The sequence below is a fragment of the Solanum lycopersicum genome, chromosome 4, assembly GCF_036512215.1.
Source record: "Solanum lycopersicum chromosome 4, SLM_r2.1".
NCBI lineage: Eukaryota > Viridiplantae > Streptophyta > Magnoliopsida > Solanales > Solanaceae > Solanum > Solanum lycopersicum.
Genome location: NC_090803.1, coordinates 24,638,268 through 24,653,393, shown reverse-complemented (window position 1 = coordinate 24,653,393; position 15,126 = coordinate 24,638,268). Strand labels below are relative to the sequence as shown.

The 15,126-nt window shown below is 41.9% G+C and overlaps 1 protein-coding gene across 1 annotated transcript; it reads right to left on the bottom strand.

The window, feature by feature from the left end:
- Positions 1-13,333: 13,333 nt before the first annotated feature.
- On the bottom strand, positions 13,334-14,110 carry LOC138348025 (uncharacterized). The gene is made up of 2 exons (XM_069296630.1): positions 14,024-14,110; positions 13,334-13,897 (listed from the first exon to the last, which is right to left on the bottom strand). Exons 1-2 carry the CDS (start codon positions 14,108-14,110, stop codon positions 13,334-13,336), a joined length of 651 nt encoding a protein of 216 aa, XP_069152731.1.
- Positions 14,111-15,126: the final 1,016 nt, after the last annotated feature.

Below are 15,126 nucleotides of genomic sequence, written 5' to 3'. Positions count from 1 at the left end.
AGGACAATCCATCGACGGTGTCTCGTTCTGTCCTTCAATGACAGAACTTGGGATCTCTCAATCGTCCCCTAAAATTTAATCGAACGAATACTTATCAACCCACAATTTCTAACCCAATTACCCAGCATACTAGCAATCCTAAGGCAATTATTTCTCGAGTTTTAGCTTGCTAATTTGGAGGACTATCAACCTAGGTCAGAAACAATTATCAAAAACATACACCCCCAATTAATTTAGTTAACACAACAACACCCCCATTCTGTTTACTATGAGAAGGTTGATATACCGTAGTTTCACAGTATTATTAAAAAAGTTTCCTTAAGTTTAGTGTGTCTAAAAGCCTTTTTGTGCTATTTTTTATACAAGTTTTTTTTATTTTGTAGGAAATTTGTCACAAGCTGAATGCGGAGATTTTGAGCGAAGAAATGCAGAAGAGACCACCTACAGAGCTTATGATGATTCGTCGTGCTTGTAACGGTCCGTAGGTGGCAGCGTAGTGCAGCTTCTGAAGGAAGATGGGAAAGTCTGACCAAGTGTGGGGTTACGAAGCTTGTGACGGTCCATCGTGTCTATGACGGTCCGTCTGGCAGGTTCGTCATGAAGTTCAGAGAAGTAATCCCAGAACCCATATTCCAAGAGTTGAAGTGTTTTCGAACGAAGACTCTCGACGAATCGTTGTGCCTATGACGGTCCGTCATACTTGCCGTCGATGTTAATGAAGAAGAGTAGCAGAAGAAATTGCATAAGTATGGGACGACAGAGTCCATGACGGTCCGTCGTGACCACGACAATCCGTCGCGAGGTCAATCGATCCAGCCCTGTTTTGGCAGATTTCCAGCAAATAGAGTCCTTGTTTAATTAGGTTTTTATTTTCTATAAATAGTTCAAAAAACAACGTTTTTGGGGTTAGACTCTGGATCATTGTTAGAATCCGTATTGTAGACACCGTATTAGAAAACATTGTATTGTTAGACTTTTGATTATCATTGATTGTTGGTTATTTTTGGTGATTAATCAAGCAAACTTTTGGATTTTACTCTCTCTCATTGAAGTAAGCACATGAATTATTATTTAATATATTTGAATATTATGATTATGACTATGGGTAACTAAACTCCATAACTAGGATTGTGGGAACCATAGGCAAATAATGAGATAAAACCTAACTGAAATTACAATTCTAGAAAGGTGTTTTGCATGTATTAATAATTCTTTCGCTTAGAAGTCTTTTTAACGGATGGCACATGTTAGAATTCACCTTAATGCTACTTGCCGGACAAAGGAGGTAGATAATAGGAAAAGAATTACCAACATAGATTTAGTATATACTATCTAATAGGCTAGTATTGATTGGTACGAGGTGATAACTTAGTCAAATATCGAATACAATGCTTAATATGAGGTAAAAATAAGGGTTAGGAAAGCAACACACGTAGCCGGACCAAGGTGCGGAGTGAGATTTTCTAGATGCCGGACCAAGGATTTAGAAATACATAACTTATCTCTTTGCATAAAAGATACTACGAAAGAATTGTTATAGTTAGAATTATCAAGTTATGAACCTGCGGGGAACACATAAACCCTAGTTACTTTGATTAATTGATTAAAATCCAACACTCAAAGCTGTTCAGTGTCCCTTTCAGTTGCGTTAGTTATTTTCATTCATTTAGAATTAGAAACCCCCCTTTTATTGTTTTTTTCTTTCCAAGGAAGTCATTGACCAAACAATAGTAATAATAGGTTGAAGTTAACTCTAGCCTATTTTCCTCGTGGGAACGATCTCAACCTCACTAGTTGGGTTATTTACTTTACAGGACCGCTTTACTTCTTATTTAAGAAGTAAGTTTGAGAGTATCAAATTTTGGCGCCGCTGCCGGGGAATAGAGCTTTTAGGTTAACTTGAACATATTACTATAGTTTAGTTGATATTTTGTTGATTTTACTTTGTTTTATTGTTTTTGATTTTTTTTAGAACTATCCTCCTTGTTTGCCAAATACACGGAGATGAAGAGAACCCTTGTTTCCCTACGATCACGAGTTAGAGCGTACACTGTGCAATATGAATCGAAACTTGGGAATAAATGATGATGATCTGAACCAGAACATCCCAGCTCCGGTTGATGTTCATGGTCAGATGTTACCTGATGCTCCGGGTGAACACCAACAGAGGGGACAAAATCCCGTTCCACGGCCCCAAGCATATTACAGAGGTTATGATAACATAGCAGACTCGGATGGGCCACTTGTCTTGCCTCCTCTACCCACAAGCCACACCTTTGTGGTAACTCGTAGCTAGATGCAAATTCTCACTGCTAGAGGTTTGTTTTCAGGTCTACCTTCTGAGGATCCACATGCCCATATAGCTAAGGTAATGGCAGTGTGTAAAATTTGCATAGGAGACCTGATTTGGATTTAGATGTAATAGGTCTCAGAGTGTTTCCTCTCTCATTGACGGGAGAGGCTGCTATGTGGTTCACTGAGCTCCCATACAACTCAATCTTCACTTGGAACCAACTATGGGATGTCTTCTTAGCACGGTACTATCCGGTCTCCAAGAAACTAAACCACAAAGACAGAGTGAACAATTTTATGGCATTACCAGGAGAGTCAGTTAGTAGTTCTTGGGATAGATTCACCTCGTTCTTGAGAAATGTCCCAAATCACCGTATAGATGATGAATCACTTAAGGAATACTTCTATCGGGGACAAGATGATAAGAATAAAGCGGTGTTGGACACTATAGCAGGTGGATCTTATGGGGAGTGTCCTTATGATGACATCGCTGAAAAATTAGAGAAAATATCCCGGAATAAAAAAGCTTGGAGTACTAGGAAGTCTGATACAGGGAGAAACACCTTCGCAGTGTAGTCAACTCACAACCCAGCCACAGATGAGATTCGTGAAGAAATGGCTCAGATGAGAACCGAGATTTAGTTGGTACTAAAACATGTCACTAGGAGTGCAGAAAAGATAAATGTAGTCAACTACTTGGCTAAACCACCACCTCCTAATGATGAATGCTATTATGCGGAGGACAGTTATGCAGTAAATGAGCAGACGGGGGGTTTCTGACCAAGCGCCCAAGGCTCAAATTAGGATAACTGGCGCCAAGGTCAAGGGAACCAAGGTCGGAACTATGGTAACTACAACCGTGAGGGTCATTATGTCCGAGATGGAAACTACAACTGCGACAACAACTTTAAGTGGGGTAACTATGCTAATAGAAACAACAGGAATGGGCCCTATGTCCCTCCTCAAAATCGTTAAGGTACTCATAGGGATGGTGGAGATAGTATGGCGCGAGTAGAGGATATGTTGCACAAAATGATGAGGAAGTTCGATGCTAGTGATGAGTACATTAAAGTGTTAAGGTGTTATTTAGCTAGTATTGGACAAAAAGTTGATACACATGCAATATCGATTAAACAGATCGAGTTGCAAATGGCCAAATTATCTGTGATAGTGAACACACGGCAATCGGGCACTCTTCCTAGAAACACTGTCCAAAATCCAAAGAATGATGCGCACTATATGGCAATCACTACTCGGGTTGGTAAGCAAACCATTGACCCACCTATGCCGTCCACTAAGGAAAATGTGAGAAAGGATTAGGATAATGTGGTGAAGGGTAGTGGTGAAGCAGAGGAAAGTAATGGAAAAGATGCAGAAGTTCCTATGAAGGTAATTCCCATGCCTAGGCTACCACCACCTTTCCCTCAAAAATTAGTGAAAAAGACCGAGGATGGTAAATACCGGCGTTTCAGAACAATGTTGTAGCAGCTTTATATCAATGTCTCTTTGGTAGAAGCTCTAGAACAAATGCTCGGTTATGCCAAATTTATGAAAGATCTGGTAACCAAGAAAAGATCAGTCACTTTTGAGGATGATGATAGACTGCAGCATTGTAGTGCTATTGCTACAAGATCACTCGTACAAAAGAAAGAAGATCCGGGTGCGTTCACTATTCCTTGTACAGTTGGGTCATTACATTTTGCGAAAGCATTATGCGATCTGGGGGCAAGCATAAATCTCATGCCCCTCTCTATCTACAAGAAGTTGGTTTGGTTGACCCAAACCCACTGCGATGCGGCTACTGATGGCTGATCGGACAGTAAAACGGCCCATAGGGATACTCCATGATGTGCTAGTAAAAGTGGAGTCATTCAGCTTTGCGGATGATTTTGTTATTGTTAATTGGGAGGTCAATTTGGAAGTATCTATTTTTATTGGGAGGTCATTCCTTGCTACAGGTTGAGCATTAGTTGATATGGAGAAGGGACAGATGACATTTCGGTTGAATAATGAAGAAGCGACCTTCAACATTTGTAGGACCATGAGGCAGAATGGTTAGCTCCAATCGGTATCTGCCATATCCCACAAAGAAAAGATGAAGAAGGAGAATGGACAAAAAATTGCAAAATAAGAGCTTATGGTTGGGGATTTGGTGCTTGTAGACAGTTCTGGTTCGCCTTGTCTTCCGGGCAAGCTCAAGTCCAAATGGACTTGCCCTTACTTGATTACACAAGTATTTCCTCATGGAGAAGTTGAGTTAAAAGCCAAGGAGGGAGTGTGGTTTAAGATGAATAGAGATAGAATAAAACTCTATTTTGGGAATAAAGCATCGGGGAATGAAGTGATAGAGGCACACCATCTTGATGAAGTCTGAGTAATCAAGTGTCCCTAGTCGTGCCGCGACATTAAATAAGGCGCTTGTTAGGAGGAAACCCAATACTTATAGTCTTTTTAGTAATGTTATCATTTTTCTACTAATGGGTTTTTAACTTTGCAGACACATCACCAGGAAATTCTGTAGAAAATTACTCTGCAGCTGTCACTGACGGATACAACGATGGACCCTTGCGCCTGCGACGGACCGTCATGCCCCTACGTTATACCAGGTACTTCTTTCTGTTATTTTCAAACTAGAGCACATGCGACGGAACAAACGATGGGTCATCACAACTGCGACGGACCGTCATTGGGGAATCATCGCGTGACTAATGAGTCGTACCCGACCCGACCCGACTGGAGTTTTTTTTTTCAAAATCAGACCGTTTAAACCCCCCTTAACCCCCTATTTCACCCCATTCCTTCATTTTACCTCCCATTTACCTCTCTTTTAAACTTCCACATTCTCACCCTCGATCATTGTTCCCCCAAAATTCTCCAAAACCCTAGAAGTTATCATCTACTAGTCGGAGTTGCTGCTGTGGGTGTCGGTCACCGAGAACTTTCCCATCTTGTTTTTCTCCAATTCTAAGGTATGTCTCTCTAATTTCTACTCATTTATCTTGAATTTTTGTTTATTAATAAGTATTAGCTTAGTTGTTTGTGATATGTTCATTTCTTTTATATAAGAGTCTGTCAAACCTAGATTAAACATATTCGAAATTGCCATGTTTAAAACCCTAGACATAGGTGCTTTCGCATTACTAGTTTCCTAGGTAGTTGGGCTAGACAAATGTAGGTCCATAACACTACAAGTTCGATGTGGGTTCATCGGGGTTGAATGGGGTACGCCTGTTCTGTCACTGATCTACAGAACGAGACCCCGATAAAGGACCATTGTGCTCATGACAGACAATCGTAGGGTCCGTTCCAACAGCCCTAGCACCCTGTTCCAACGGAAACATGTGACGGACGGTCGTCTTCCTGCACATCCGTTCTGGTTGAAGGAGACTCTGTTACTCACTGACTCTCTCCATTTTTCAAAGTGTCCTTCAACAGACACATATGATGGACCGTTGTACCCACGATAGTTCATCCTGCATGACCGTTATATTTGTAAGAGACCCCTCTCCTAAGGGTCTCTCCTTCTTTTTCTATGTGTCCTTCAACGGACACATGTGACGGACCGTCATACATACGACGGTCCGTCCTGCATGACCGTCATGACGGTCAGACACCCCTCTTCTAAGGGTCTCGATATTTTTTCAAGTTTCCTACGACGAACCATCGGACCTGTGACGGTCCGTCCTGCACATACCATCATACTAGTCACAAAATCTCCTTCAGGGTTCTCCGTATATACATAGTTTAAGTAAAACACAACGGACGCCATGACGGTCCGTCATAGTCACGACAATCCGCCACCAGGCCCTTCGTGTGTCCCTTTTACCATAGTAATGACATGCTATTTTAATTGTTTTTGTGGTTTTGTTGGTATTGTTTGCCACTTCTCATACTAGTATTGATCCTTTACAAGTACTATCTACTATGGCACCCATTAAAGACCGAATCTACGCACGCGCGCGATCGAAGTCTGTCGCTCCGTCTGCCCGCATGGTCATTGGCTCGGATGAGGAGCGTGACCCCGAGTATATGCCCCCAGGCACTTCCACTCCTTCCCGTGATGCATGTGCTCCCAGAGCCACACCCAAAAAGGTGGCCTCCTGCATAGTCACTACCTCCCACTCTAATGAGGAGCGCACACTGACAGGCACACCCTCTGGGTCAGCCACAAATGAACAAGGAGCGTCTGTCTCCTTAGGAGTATCGTGGTCCAAGGAATCCTCCGGCTCTGCTGAGGTTCCCGCACCCGCTACCGCTGCAGCGTCGGCCTCGTCTGATGAGGAGACAGTTAGGAATCCACATAAGGTTCATCAGCTCAGGCCCCCACACCAGCCACTGACCAGCCCAACTGGTGGTGTGTCGATGGGCAATTTCAAGTCTAATCCGATGCCAAGTTCCTGACTAATAAAAGAGTGATCACTCAAACACTCACCTTGGAGCGGCAGGTACTTACAGGGAGCCCTCCCAACGATGCCTGAGATCCACAATCTCTTCACCAGACATCGCTTGGAGTGGACAGCACGTCCGTTGGGATGTTACAGTGAAGAAATTGTCTGAGAGTTCTGCGCATCCTACGAATCTCTGATCGCAGATAGATAGGCGGGCTTCCCCCACTAAACACGCCCCAGTGGAGCAGGTCCGAGTACGGGGCGTACAGGTTGACATTTCCCTGCATGCCATCTGCCAATTTCTATACGGCGAGGGTTCTGATGCTACTCGAACCCCCCTCACTGCCGAGTTTGACTACCGCTGGCAGATAGTTAAAGATGGCCAATTCCTGCGCGAGCCACCATTGAGAGAGACCACCAAGAGGTGGATGGCCCTGCACCTGTCAATTGATGGAGATGGTGGCATCTGGGTGACTGAGCCAAAGGGGGCCATCAAGAAGGCAAACCTCACTTTCGCAGCAAAGTTCTTGTGGCTGCTTCTCCGTCACTGCCTTTCCCCCACAGCTACTGATAATATTATTACATGGGATCGAGCAGTGTTGATGGCGGCGATGATAGCTGGGTTCGAGGTGGACTTCCCGTGGCTTCTACAGGCAGTCATGCACGAGAGGGCATTCAAGGTCACTACTACTTACCCTTTTCCGTGCATGATCTTCGCTCTCTGCAGGTCCGCAGGTCTGCCTATATGGCACATAGGTCAGCTCTAGACCCCGCAGGGCCCTGTTGACGTTGGCCTCATCAGAGACGAGGCCAATGAGTTAGCTCCATGCAGAGGGCACCATCCAGAGCTTCCCCCACTTGCTGATGATCTTGCTAATAGGGTAGCCCAGGACCGCATGGCTGCACAGGCGGCGGCGACCACTGACACTACCCCGATCGAGTCTATCTCGGGTAGTGGCACTGCCTTGAGCTCCTCTCGCACAACCCCTCTAGCAGCATTTGTCCCGCTTGCTAGGGTCCAAAAGATAGAGGCGTAAATGGCTACACTTCTGCATCATATCCAGCCCTGGATGCAGAAGTCTATTATTGAGTCAAAAGAGCACCTAGAGCGGAAAATGGTACAGTATATAGAGCGGAAGATCGCTGAGGTTAACCAGCGCTTGGACGCCTTTGAGTTGAGCGTGCTAGCCCGACAAGCCCCTCCGGTGGATGTGTCGACTCTTCAGGCTGCAGTTGACAGTCTTCGTGCAGATATCGAAACGATCTTAGAGGCTAAGGTTCCGTAGTCTGAGGCCACTTCAGTCGATCCTGCTGAGGACACAGTGCTAGCGGCACTATTCGCTGCCTCAGATATTCCACCACCTCCCCCTCGAGAGTATGCCAAGAGGTGTAGGGGTCGAGCAGAGGACGAGGCGCGAGCACAAAATAAAGAGCGCCGAGATATGTAGGGTGCGAGGAGAGCCTCACTTGCTGAGGAGGAGGCACACCAGATGAGAGCATCACAGTTAGCGGCTGCGGCATCTAGCTCCCGAACTATGGAGATAGCATGAGACACTACTGATAGTGCGGTTGTTGCTGAGGACACAACTGAGGGTGTTCAAATTGCAGAGGACGTGAGTTGCAGGGATTCGGACCCATCAGCTTGCTGATCGACGGCGCTTTGCGCCACAGGTTTGCTTCACCTACCACTCTAGTATTTAAATTTTTATGCATTGGGGACAATTGCATGTTTTTTTGTTGGGGGTGGGGTAAATGGAAAGTGAGTGTTAGGTTGAAGTCTGAGTAGCCCAATTCGCTATCCTCTTTTGGGGTTTTCTTGCCTTTGTTCTTTTTCCCCAAAAGACTGATTACTTTATCTATTGAATCGGCATGTCTATATCTTTTGTACATAGTTTAATTATTGAGCATGATGGCTAAAATGATGTCCTGATAAACTTTAAAATGATGCATGACCAGGCATAGTAATTGATAAATGTGTGGCTCTAAGCATGACATAGAGTTACACCATTGCATTACCCTAAGTCTTAAATTCGAACTAGGTGTTTGATAATCTGGTATAGTGATGAGATGTCAAGTGAGTGTGAGGAAAATTCGAATAAGTCCACTATTGGTACTGATCTAGAACTTGCCTGGTTAGTCCTGCTGAAAGTAAGTTGTAATAGACAATTAGGAAAGGATCATAGTCCCTTATTAAATATAACCCATTTTTAGCCTAAATAAATGAAAACCAACTGAAATTTATCCTTCTTTGATACAAATGATCTGAGCTTAAATTAGACCTTTCTTTTTCACCCCAACTGATCTTTTCTGGGAACAATGTGTTGGCACTGGTCCCTCCTTTGACATGTGCACCTCAGCTTATGCCAAAAGCATAAGTTAAGGGTGGCTAATGCAGTAAACAACCTTCGTTATGGCCCTGACCCAACATTGGGTATTGTGTACCTTGACTCATGGCAAAGCCATGAGTTGAGGGTGGCTATTATTAGGAATGCTCTGGAAAGTGGGGTTGAAAGAAAAAAGAGAGAGAAAGAACAAAAGTGAAGTTACTCAAGAATAAGTCGAAAGAAAAGTAAAGAAAAAGAAAAATATACAAGAAATAAGAGCAAGAAAAGAAGAGAGTCACTTACACAAATGAAGAAAGAAGAGAAAATAGCAAGGTGAAAGAATATGAGAAACTAGGCGAGATAAAATGATAGAAAGTGGAAAGTTTAGCCGATATGTCAAGGAGGGAAAAAAGTCACTAAAGTATGCCAAAATATACCCTACCTGACCCTGAGCCTATTTTACTAGCTAAAAAAAGTCCTATCGTGATCCTAAGGGTGGTATAGCGAACTTAAGGCAGTGAAAATAAGGGCAAGCTTATGGCAATGGGTATGAATAAGTATTACTTTGTTCTGAGAGCGAGTGTTGAAAACTAATCCTCATATTCAAACCGAAATCATTGTGTGAAAAATGAGGATTTTGTGTTAAAGTGAGGACACTAGTTGCAATACTGGAATTGTTAGCACCTTGGTGAGAAATTGAATAGGATAAGTGTTAGTGCATGGTGAGTATGTGTCATGTTCTGATCCCACATAATTCACGCCTAATAGTGATAGCATGCGTAGATTTGATGAGATTAATCGGGATTGATAGCCAAATGATTGAAAACGATAAAACATGGATACTATTGTAAAAAGATTGAGTATTGAGTCATAATGCGTCGCTTGAGGACAAACAACGAATTTAAGTTAAGAGTGTTGATATACCGTGGTTTCACGGTATTACTAATACTTTTTCCTTAAGTTTAGTGTGTCCAAAAGCCTTTTTGTGCTAATTTTTATATAAGTTTCATTTTATTTTGCAGGAAATCTATCCAAAGCTGAATGCGGATATTTTGAGCGAAGAAATGCAGAAGAGACCACCTACGGATCTTATGGCAGTCCGTCGTGCTTGTGACGGTCCGTAGGTTGTAGCGTAGTGCAGCTGCTGAAGGAAGATGGGGAAGTCTGACAAAGTGTGGGGTTACGAAGTTTGTGACGGTCCGTCGTGTCTATGACGGTCCGTCGTGTTTATGACAGTCCGTCGTGTCTATGACGGTCCATCCTGCAGGTTCCTCATGAAGTTCAGAGATGTAATCCCAGTTCCCATAATCAAAGAGTTGAAGTGTTTTGGAACGAAGATCCTCAACGGACCGTTGTGCCTATGAAGGTCTATCATACTTGCCGTCGAGGGTAATGAAGAAGAGCAGTAGAAGAAATTGCATAAGTATGGGACGACGGAGTCCAGGATGGTCCGTCGTGACCACGACTATCCGTCACGAGGTCAGTAGACCCAGCCGCGTTTATGTAGATTTCTTGCAAATAGAGTCCTTGTTTAATTAGGTTTTTATTTTCTATAAATAGTTCGAAAAATCTCGTTTTTGGGGTTAGACTCTGGATCATTGTTAGACTCCGTATTGTTAGACAACGTATTACAGAACATTGTGTTAGACTTTTGATAATCATTGATTGTTGGTGATTTTTTGTGATTAATCAAGCAAACTTGCGGATTTTACTCTTTCTCATTGAAGTAAGTACATGAATTCTTATTTAATATATTTGAATATTGTGATTATGACTATGGGTAACGAAACTCCATAACTAGGGTTGTGGGAACCATAGGCAAATATTGAGATAAAACCTAATTAAAATAACAATTCTAGAATGGTGTTTTGCATGTATTAATAATTCTTTCGCTTAGAAGTCTTTTTAACGGATGGCCAACGTTATAAATCGCCTAAATGCTACTTGCTGGACCAAGGAGGTAGATAATAGGAAAAGAATTATCAACATAGATTTAGTATATACTATCTAATAGACTACTATTGATTGGTACGAGGTGATAACTTAGTAAAATATTGAATACGATGCTTAATATGAGGTAAAGATAAGGGTTAGGAAAGAAACACACGTAGCCGGACCAAGGTGCGTAGTGAGATTTTCTAGATGCCGGACCAAGGATTTAGAATACATAACTTATAACATTGCATGCAAGATACCGGAAAGAATTGTTATAGTTACAATTATCAAGTTATGAACCTATGGGGAAGACGTAAACCCTAGTTTCTTTGATTAATTGATTAAAATCCAACATTCAAAGCTGTTTAGTGTCTCTTTCAATTGCGTTAGTTATTTTCATTCATTTAGAATTAGAAACCCCCCTTTTATTGTTTTTACTTTCCAAGGATGTCATTGACCAACCAATAGTAATAACAGGTTGCAGTTAAGTCTAAACTATTTTCCTCGTGGGAACGATCCCAACCTCACTAGTTGGGTTATTTACTTGACATGACAACTTTACTTCTTATTTGAGAAGTAAGTTTGAGCGTATCAAGGGTCTTAAGGCATGTACGATTAACGAGGTGAGTTCGTAGTATGCAATAGGGGTCAAATTTCGAAGATATAACATTTAGAATCAAGAATTTTGCATGAGAAAACAAGAAAGAAATGTAGATGATTTAGAGATCAAAACCACCTACATGATGTTTGGAGAAGGTGAAAACAAAATAAGGAACACAACTTTGGTGATCAACAGAAGAACCGTTGACTCCTACCGGCAGATTACTTGAAGAAGCAGGGAGATTGGAAGATGGAATATTAGGGGAATTTGGGAAGGGATGGGGAATCTAATGTTTTAGGGAGAGGAAGAGAGTGTTAGGAAGTCGAAGAGGGAGTAAATGGGGGAAGAGAGGGAAAGAAACAATTATAATGAAGAGGGGGGAAGTTAAAAGGCTTAAAAACTTTTCATATTCATTGGTCGGGTCGGGTTGAGTTTACGGGTATTGTTGCAATGGTCCGTCATAGGTGTGACAGTCCGTCACGGGGTCCGTCATGGGTGCCCTAATTTAGAAAAAATGGAGAAACTTACCAGGGCTAGACGGGTGCATGCGACGGTCCATCGCGGGCGTGACGATCTGTCGATGAGTCCGTCAATGAGTTCTGCAAACCAATTTTCTGGTGATGTGCTACCTGAAAATTTAAAACCCATGAACCTATTATTTTTGTATTTTCTCGGCATTTTTTGAGCACGGACCCTAAACTACTCTCTAGTCAACACTTCTAACACACAAAAAAAAGTAATGAAAATGCAACTATTACTAGAAAGACATAAGAAACCTATATTTGGCTTAGAGGATACATATTGGGTTGCCTCCCAACAGAGCTTGATTTTATATCGCGTCACGAAGGAGGAAACTTGATTACTCAAACTTCATCAAGATGGTTTGCCTCGATCACTTCATTCGTCATATCAGCATGCCTAGATAGATTTTTATTCGTTCTCCGTTCACCTTAAACCGCACAGCCTCCTTGTTTTTAAACTCAACCGCTCCGTGAGGGAATGGTTGGGTGATCAAGTAAGGGCCAGTCTATTTGGACTTATGTTTTCCCGAAACTAGCAGAACCTAGAATTGAATAAAAGCACCAAATCCATCACCATAAAATTGCTTTTCTCAATCTTTTGGTCATGGTACATCTTCATATTTTCTTTGTAGAGGGCGAAACATTCATAAGCTTTTAGGCGAAATTCATAGAGCTCATTAAACCCATTTAATCTCTGTTCTGCAGCCACATTCTAATCAATTTTCAACTTCTTCATTGCCCACATGGCTTTATGCTCTAATTCGACCAGTAAGTGACAGTCCTTACCATATACAAGTTGGTATGGGGACTTACCTATGAGAGTCTTCTAAGCTGTCGTGTAGGCCAAAAGAGACTCATCAAGTCTCCTTGACCAATCCGTTCTACTAGCGTTCACAATTTTTGACAAAATCTACTTAATCTCCCTATTTGAGAGCCACTAGTTTGAGGATGGTAAGGAGTGGCCACATTATGACGAACCCCATATGTCTTCGATAATCCCTTAAACAATTTATTGCAAAGTGGTATCCCCCATCACTTATAATAGCCCTTGGAGTGCTAAATCTGGAAATATATTCTTTTTCAAGAACGCGGTAACACTCTTCCCTGCATTATTTGCGAGTGTAATAGCTTCTACCCATTTAGACACATAATCAACTGCTACTACAATGTACTTCATCCCATGAGAACTAACAAAAGGGCCCATAAAGTCAATAACACAAACATCGAATAACTAATCACAAGAATGGGATTTAAAAGGAGCTCTTGCTTTCTTTAAATGGCGCCATCTCTTTGGCATCTATCACATGCCTTGGCGAACTCATGAGCATCTTGATAAATAGTTGGCCAATAGTAGCCACATTGTAAGATCTGGTGAGCGGTTCGGATACCATTATGATTTCTACCTACGGGTGAAGGATGACATGCCTCCAAAACACACAACATCTGAACTTCTGGCACACTACACTGCATAAGCCCCTCAACACAACTCCTATACAAGTCCGGTGGGATGATATTGCTAGCCACACAATTTGCAAAATCTGTGAACCATGGAATCAAGTATTGAGAAAACGCCAATACATGCTCATCGGGAAAAGTATCATCAATTTCATTTTTATCCCCCAACTCTCTCATTGCTTCATCTTCTAAACCGGACACGTGATCATTAACATGATTTTTGATCCCTTTTCTATCAATCACCTCAAAGTCAAATTCTTGCAATATTAATACCCAACAAATCGACCTCGATTTTGCATCCTTCTTTGCCATCAAATATCTCAAAGCAGAATGATCAGTATGCACTACAACTCTAGTGCCAAGCAAATAGGAGCGAAATTTCTAAAAAACAAATATTACTGCAAGGAGCTCTTGCCCAGTCACAGTGTAGTTCTTTTGGGTTTCATTTAGGGCTTTACTAGCATAGTAAATGGGGTGAAGGATTTTGTCCCTTATTTGCCCCAATACCACACCAAGAGCAACTCCACTAGCATCCCACATTACCTCAAATGACATTCTCCGATTTGGCAAAATAATAATAGGTGCAAACACCATCTTTCTTTCAAGTCACCAAGTGCCTTAATACATAATTGATAAAATAAAATTTTCACTCTTTCTCAAGGAACTTGCACAAAGGATGCGCAATTTATGAAATATCCTTCATGAACCTCGGATAAAAACCTACATGCCCAAGAAAGCTTCTCACACCTTTGACAGAGATAGGTGGGGGAAGTCTCTCTATTACCTCAACTTTAGCTTGATCAACCTCTACACCCCTCTCTGAAATGTGATTACCCACTGCAACACCCTCTTTTACCATGAAGTGACTTTTTCCCAATATAGTACTAGATTGCAGTCTTCACACCTCTTAAGATCCTTAGAAAAATGACTCAAACACCGCTCAAAGGAGTCACCAATCACAAAAAAATCATTCATAAACACCTCAATAGTGTCATCCCCCATATCGTAGAATATCGATAAAATACATCTCTAAAATGTGACGGGTGCATTGTACAACCCAAATGACATTCTCTTGAACGCAAAGGTCCCATATGGACAAGTAAAGGTGATTTTCTCCTTATCTTCCGGTGCAATAGAAATTTGATTATACCTTGAATAACCCTCAAGAAAACAGTACCACCCCTCTCTGGAAAGTCTATCCAACATCTGATCCATGAAGGGCATAAGAAAATGGTCTTTTTCGGTCCATGCATTTATTTTTTGGTAATCCATATACACTCTCAACCAGTCATTGGTCTTATTAGAACAAGCTCATTTTTCTCATTGGGGACCACAGTCATTCCCCCTTTCTTAGGTACACACTGAACAGGGCATACCCAACTACTATCAGCGATTGGATATATCACTCCGACATCCAACCACTTAATAATTTCCTTTTTCACTACCTCTTGCATAGGTGGATTTAGACGTATTTTATACTCAATACTTCACTTATGATCAGGAATGAGTTGGATTTTATCAGAACAAATACCGGAAGGGATCCCAATAATATATGCAATAGTCCACCCAATATCTCATTTGAATCTTTTTAACACTTTCACCGAACTCTC